At 53.5% G+C, this 7,535-nt stretch overlaps 2 protein-coding genes across 2 annotated transcripts; one reads left to right on the forward strand and one right to left on the reverse strand.

The window, feature by feature from the left end:
• Positions 1-248: 248 nt before the first annotated feature.
• LOC127304650 (uncharacterized) lies at positions 249-790 on the forward strand. Its single transcript, XM_051335271.2, has one exon. It carries the CDS (start codon positions 249-251, stop codon positions 636-638), a length of 390 nt encoding a protein of 129 aa, XP_051191231.1. The 3' UTR covers positions 639-790.
• Positions 791-2,060: 1,270 nt separating this feature from the next.
• On the reverse strand, positions 2,061-6,391 carry LOC127299225 (wall-associated receptor kinase 2). Its single transcript, XM_051329156.2, has 3 exons — positions 5,460-6,391; positions 3,516-3,686; positions 2,061-3,432 (listed from the first exon to the last, which is right to left on the reverse strand). The coding sequence occupies exons 1-3, from the start codon at positions 6,358-6,360 to the stop codon at positions 2,297-2,299; spliced, it is 2,208 nt and encodes a 735-aa protein (XP_051185116.1). The 5' UTR covers positions 6,361-6,391; the 3' UTR covers positions 2,061-2,296.
• Positions 6,392-7,535: the final 1,144 nt, after the last annotated feature.

Genomic DNA, 7,535 nt, shown 5'->3' on the forward strand with positions numbered 1-7,535 from the left:
ACAGCGCCTGCTCACTCTTCCCTTCTCCGCTCACCCACTCAACACGTACGAAACGTAACATAACCTCTCCATTCCCACGACCCACTTCACGTCGGATGCCTTCGCCTCCCACTCCGCTCTGTCCGTATATATCTACCCGCGCGCGCGTCACGGCCTGCTCGCGCGGATCATCCGAACTCGACAAATCTGCAGAAAGGCGCGCAACCCAGGAGCGATCGATCGATCTTGAGTTCTCGTCCGACCGACCCATGCATCCGCTCCTGGGAGCGCTGCTCGTGGCGGGGGAGCGGCGGCGGCGGTGGTGGTCGTGGTGCTGGTGGCCGCCGTGCTGGGGCCCGGCGGCGCGGCACGGTGCGGCGTGGGCGGGCGCTCTGGCGCTGGCCGTCTCCGTGGCGTCGTTCGCGCCCGAGGCCGCGTTCGTGTGGGCGCTGACCGGCGGCGGCGGCGACGGCCTGTGCCCTGCTGGGGCCGTGCGGGTGCCGCTCGACGGCGGCGGCGACCACGTCTGCGTGCCGGCGAGGCTGGCCGGCCGGACCTGCGCGGACATCCTCGTGCCGCCCGCCTTCGCGGCGCTCTCCGTCGGCGCCTCCGCCGTCTTCGTCAGAGCGCTCGCCATCGGCCGCCGCCACGACTTCTAGCCACCGGACCGGCACGGCAACTGCCGTCGTGCGCGCGGAGCAGGGACGGAACGGCAACTGAACTGCCTCTCAGTCTCAGAGCCACAGAGCACGTGAGAACTCGTTTCCGTACAGAGAATACGTATTGCTGATTTGGACACGTCTTTTGTTTTTCTCTCTACGTGATGTTCAAACATACGCATGTGGTGTGGTTTTTCTATGGAAAGTGCTGATAATCCTCCGGAGGCTCCGAGCCTTGGAACCTCTGGATGGAGAGCTTGACACGTGTCCTCTGCTTTAGTCAAAAGAAACACCACATGTATGCGGGTCCCACCCTTTCTGTCTTCCTTTTCCCCTCGCCACGCCAGAGGAGCATCGGAAGCACTAGCACACATCGACTCCGCCGCACCCCCACCGCCGGCGGAACCCTTGCCGCCCAGCTCGCAGCACCACCGCCGCCGCGGTCTTGCTCCCATCACCACCGCCTACGGAACCCTGGCCGCCCAGCTCGCAGCACCACCGGTGGGAAGCCCCGCTTGCTCCCAGCACCACCGCCGTCGGCGGGCAGCGTGCGCGTCCTAGACAGACCTTCGCGAGCCTCCATCATCGCTAGAGAAGATACCGCCGTAGCTCCGGCGGAGGCCGTTTGCAGCTCCCAGCGACGCCGATTGCAACCCTGGCGGCGTCCCTTTGCAGCACCGCCGGAATTGCTTGCAGCTTCACGGCGCCGCTTGCAGCACCGCCGGAGTCGCTTGCAGCTCTGGCGGCGGCCATTTGCAGCACCGCTGGAATAACCTGCAGCTTCCCGGTGCCGCTTGCAGCTCCCGCGGCATCTATTTGCAGCTCCCGTGAAAACTGTTTGAAGCACCGCCGGAATCGCTTGCAGCTTCCCGGCGCCGCTTGCAGCACCACCAGCACAACTTTGCAGCTACGGCGGTGAACCATTGCAGCTCGGACTTCCGCTCGCTGCAGCTCCGGCGAGGAGCCGCACGGTGGCTGTGGCTTGCAGGTCCCACCGCCTGCCTCACTGCTCGGGCTCCGCCGACACGCTGCTTGGATCTCTGCCGCTCCATAGCTGGGAGCTCTGCAGCCCTACTCATCGGAGCTCCGCCGCCTCGCATCACAGTGGCGCCTAGCAGCAGCGGCCCGCCTCGCTGCGGTGGAGGGAGTCCATGCCGGCCAGGCGGCGTGGTGATGTTGGGAGTGGAAGAGAAAAAGATGGGGAAGAATGAGTGGAGGAGGAGGGCGACGAAGAGATAAAGTCGTGCGGTGGTGGCCCTCCCACGGCTGTCTCCTGGGGATAGATCGGACGTTCCAGGATCCGGAGGTTGCGGAGCGAGCAGCCTCCGACGGATCCAAAGCATTTTCCTTTTTCTATACTGAATTGTAAGCCAATACTGTTCCAATACGATACATCACCTCAAATTAATGGTGGAATGGAAACAATGTCTATACAATCCATGGCATGTTTGCACCTGAATTTTTTTATGTCATTATCAGTGTGCTGTATTTGTCAAACCTGCTGTACCACTAATCCTAATAGTAAGTAAGCTACATCGATCGATCTCAAACAGAGTACATATGCATGCATGTTTGGTCATCTAACCAAGAACCTCCAATTAACTCCATCACTTCCAAATCAAGTAGTAGTAGGGTGATCGATCACTCTCACCTCTCACTCACAATCTCACATCCACGATGGAGTGAGCTTCACCCTCATCTAGGAGCAGCTGGCCTGGATTGATCTGCGACGACGACGACGACGACATCTTCCTGATCCTGTCAAGCTCCTCGGCGACTTCTCGCATGGAGGGCCTCCTCTCCCCCGACATCTCCAGGCACATCTTGGCGAGCTTGGCCACCCGCACCAGCGCCTCCGCCCCCACCTCGCTCTTGATCCGCTCGTCCAGCAGGCCGTCGAGCCGGGACTCCCTCGCCGCCGAGAGGAAGCTGGCGGCGAGGCTCTTCTCGTCGTCGGGGGCGGCGAGGTTGAGCGCCTTGCGCGACGTGAGCAGCTCCAGGAGCACGACGCCGAAGCTGTACACGTCGCTCTTCTCCGTGAGCCGGCACGTCTGCATGTACTCCGGGTCCAGGTACCCGCACGTGCCCTGCACGAACGTCACCAGGTGCGCCTCGTCCGCGGGCGCCGGCGCCAGCGACGACGCCCCGAAGTCCGACACCTTGGCGCCGTACCCCTCGTCGAGGAGGATGTTGGGGGACTTGACGTCGCCGTGGATGATGGGCGGGGACGCCATGGAGTGCAGGTACGCCAGCGCCTCCGCGGTCTCGTGCGCGATCCTCATGCGCGCCGCGAACGGCACCACGGCGCCGCTGCCGCCGTGGATGAGCTGGTAGAGGGTGCCGTTGGGGATGAACTGGTACACCAGCATCGGCACCTCCACCTCCAGGCAGCAGCCGTAGAGCTTCACGATGTTCTTGTGGTTGATCTGGGACAGGATCAGCGTCTCCCTGCCGAACTCGCGCTGCTGCCGCTCGTCCTCGCCGGCGACCCGGCACCGCTTGATCGCCACCGCCGTGCCGTCCCGGAGCGTGCCGCGGTACACGGTGCCGTTGCCGCCCTTGCCCAGCACGTGCCGCTCGTCGAAGTCGCCCGTGGCCTCCTGCAGCTCCTGCCTGGTGAAGAGCGTGAAGGAGATCCCCTGCTTGCTGATGGACTTCTTCATCTCCTCGAAGAGGAGCTGCCCGCCGTGCTGCCGGAAGTGCCGGCTCTTGATCACGGCCAGCCGCCGCTTCTCCTGGATCGCGTACGTGCAGGACGTGCCCAATGCCAACATCACTACGCCGATGCTAACACCTGAAGGAGTGACCAACTTGATCATCAACACAAGACAAAGAAAACGCAAAACAAAATAAAGTCAGACATTGAGATGGCAATACCAATTGCGGCTTGCCATGGACGCTCAGATCCCTTCTTCTCGCATGTCCCTGTATAAGCATTGCCTAATCTACCACCAGGGCATGAACACTTGAATCCCCCGGCAGTGTTAGAGCAAGTGTTACGAACAGAGCAGGGGTACGCCACATCTTTCCCCTCGCACTCGTTAATATCTGCAAAAGCGGAAAATTGTATATTGAATTCACATTTTCAAAGCGCATTTTTCATTTAACAAGAGATGATTTGGATTATATACTATTCAAGGGAGCAACTAGGACGCTTTTTGTCTCTCCTACCTGCTCCCTTGAAAATTACAATCAAGAGTTGATTTGGACTAATTTGTTCATGATTCAACAACCATACAGTTGTGCTTCCAATTTCTTACCACCAGATCAGAGCTTCATTATAATATATGATATATTTTAGAATTAAATATTTTAACCTTTTCTATCCCATACATATGTGCTTCGTTCCTTCCACTGATGTAAATAAATAAATTTATTAGACAAAGATTTCTAGGTCTAAGCATATTTCATTTGGAGTTGAAGCAGACTCTAAAAATAAGGAAATATGCGAGAAATCAGCTAAAATAGTTTCCTGAAAATCAGGGCAGAATTCAAATCGGGACTAGTAGTTAATTAATTCCGCTCAACTAGCGTTAGGACATGTACAATGGGATGACGTCAGTCTTCCCTTACAATCGTCAAGTCGGATTTTTATTTAGTTGGAGGAGAGAGAATGAATAAAAAAAAGATTGCCTAGCCTTCCCTCAACTAAGGGATGATCCTTTAAAATATAAAGAGAAGATTAATTTCTCCATCGTATCATGTGTCTTCTCGTATCAACCAAATTTCCTACTAAAACTAATTGATTCTCACTAATAGATAGAGATGACAACAAGCATCGTACCATCTATCTTTAGTGTCTTCTTTAAATAATTTGGACGGCTAAGAGAAGACCAGTCTTCTCTACCATTATACATGCTCTTAGGCCATGTACGATGGTAGGGAAGACACGCCTTCCCTTAGAAGCCCACGTTATCTAGAGAAAACACTAATTATAAATGGTACAATGCATTACCTCTTATTGTCATCCCTAGCCATAAATGAGAATTAATCAATTAAATTTTAGAAGTAAACTAGGTTGCTAAGGGAAGACAAAATGATATAATGGGGAAAATAGTCTTCCCTTATCATCTCGTATCTAAGAAAAAGCAGGCTTCTCTTTTTTACAATATATGTGTTCCAATTAAGTACAAATCTGATGTAACAACCCTAACATCCCCCATTGTAATGCCCTTAGATATGGCACTGCATATATGAGTATTTGTTATTTAGGTATTGCATATATGAGTAATTAATTAGCTATGCATAACAAAAATTGAGATGTTAGCTACTCCCTCCATCCCAAAATATAAGGCGTCTAAGGACTGGTCAAAAGTCAAACTTTACTAACTTTGACCAAATATTTTGGAAAATATATTTACATCTACAATATCAAATGAACATATTAAGAAAATATATTTTATGGTGAATCTATTCACGTTGATTTAGTACTGTAAATGTTTATATTTTTGTGTATAAATTTGGTCAAACTTACAAAAAGTTGACTTTTGACTAATCCTTAGACGCCTTATATTTTGGAACGGAGGGAGTATGCAATATGGAAGCATGCAACCGGTCGCTTCAATAAAGAAAGAATCATGAGGGGTTTCGTTCAAAATCTCCACGTACAAACGAGGAAAATTGTTCCTTTTGTGATTCGTGTTAGCCGAGAATTGCAACTCGCTAAAAACTGAACTAATTCTCCAACGAGAACTAGGTGTGACCGATTGGTGGAGAAGCAGCAACTCCAAGCCATGAGGCGGATGGGCCAAAGACTCAATTTTTTTAAGATACGGATGAATGCGCACAAGTTGAACGATCAAGATCACAGGATTACTGTACCTTTACAGCCATCGGTCACGTAAGGATTTCCTTTGTATCCTGTGGAGCAGTTGCAGAGGTAGCCGGGCCCGTTCCTGGAGTCGACGCACTCGCTGTTGCCGCTGACGCAGGCGTAGGCGGCGCTCCGTGGCGCCTCCCGGCACGTCTGGTTCCCAGCCACCCAGTCCAGCACGAGCGGCACCTGCCCGCCGGTGGCCTCCATGAACTGGCCGGTGGTCACGTACGTGGTCCGGAACTGGAACGCCGCCGCCTCGACCAGCACGGCGTAGCTGCACGGGCTGAAATCGGCCACGCCCCCCGAGCTGCTGTTGTACTTGTCCTCGAACCACACCTTGTAGAGGTTGAGCCCCGGCGGTATCGCCGCCTGGCAGCACCCCATGCCGGAGCAGGAGCCGTTGGCCAGCCGCCCCGCGCTGGGGCACATGGACCGGCACCCCACGCTGTACCGGTCGCTGGCGGCCCCTTCCGGCGGCGACCCGACGTAGGCGAGGGCGTCGCAGCCGATGACGGTGAACCGGTTCTCGGTGTCGGAGACCCGGAAGGAAGTGAGCTCGTACGCCCAGTTGTTCTGCACGTCCATGGACCGCGACGTGCGGTTGTAGCACCACGAGTTGATGCGGTTCTGGACGCGCAGCTGGCCCCGACGCAGGTTCACGTCGAGCACCTCCAGCATGTTGTTGAACGGCCGGCGGGTGCCGTCGGCGGATAGGTTGCAGGTGAGCGAGAAGACAAGGTCGCTGGAGTCGCGGTAACAGCCGCGGCCGATGCCGAATGGGTAAGGGATGTCCACCGAGCCGCACCGCCGCTGGCATGGCGCCGCTGCGGCCACCGCCGGCAGCCACCGTAGCGACGCCAGCAGCAATGTGGCAACCAGTACTGGAAGGAGCATCTGCATTGTCATTTGGGTAGTTAATCAACTTCACTCGATCTGTCGGTGCTACCAAATGCTACATATAACAGGCTACTCCAAAGATTACTGGCAAAATGCTACCGCGTCAAGTGTCTCCCTAAATTTGACGCACGTTTAACTCCCCCCTACTCTCGACCGCGCCCGTCACACGCAAACACCACAATATTATGATCAAGCACCTGCGAGCCGTGCATCATCTATAGTTGAGGAGGTAGTTGGGTCTCTCCAGGAAGGAGATCAGTGACAGGGATGATTCCTGATCATGATCGCCTCTACCACTAGCTCCAAAAGCTACTGATTTTTCACACTTATGTATTCTTTTTTTACTATTTTTATTGGCCCAAAGGTTCCTTTTGGGTATAAAGCCACGTTGGCCAGCGACCAAGGGACAGGCCATGTGTATAGAGAAACGAAATATGGGTTACATATTGATCAAAGTTAGCGAGACCACGATGGTATGGTGTCACTTTTAGCATATTTATTTATATATAGAGAGATAATATGTGTGGCTACTCAAGTCTGTTCATACACCTTGTGTTTACTTCATTCACAAAGTGGAGTGCAGCTTTTCCGTTTTTGTTATCAAAGCGGGCCATGTATATATGTTGTTTATGGTAGCGCTAGATATGTGCGAAATTCTAGGAAGGAAGCATCTGGTTTCAAAAGTCGTTGGATGTGTAAAGAGAGAACCAGCAGAGCATACACATTAACCATACACGTGATAGATTGTTGCATAGTTTGATTAGTTGTGATAATGAAAAATTGCAATGAGATCTCTAAAGAAGGATCGCAAACTATCGAAATGATGCAGTACGCTCGTAACATACTCTTACGTTACGTGTCCGCTTGATACAACCACTACTGGATGATGGATTACATAATTTAGCTAGTGAAAGAGGAAGAAGATACACTAGAGATGGAGAACACAGAGGAAGAGAGAGTCCGCCGCCCTTGCCAGGGTCCTCTGGTTCTGGTTCTTCGACGCCGACACCAATGTGATGTCGATCCTTTAAGTGCAGCAGTGTGCATCACTCTTCCCTTGCGCAATGGGCATGTGGATCCCTTCTCACGGTGGCCCATGCGACCCAGTATCGAAGCCCAACACGAACCATGACATTCTCAATTCCTTGACATCCGGCTTCTCCTCAAGCCGGTAACATCGAATG

The sequence above is a fragment of the Lolium perenne genome, chromosome 5 (genome assembly GCF_019359855.2).
Source record: "Lolium perenne isolate Kyuss_39 chromosome 5, Kyuss_2.0, whole genome shotgun sequence".
NCBI lineage: Eukaryota > Viridiplantae > Streptophyta > Magnoliopsida > Poales > Poaceae > Lolium > Lolium perenne.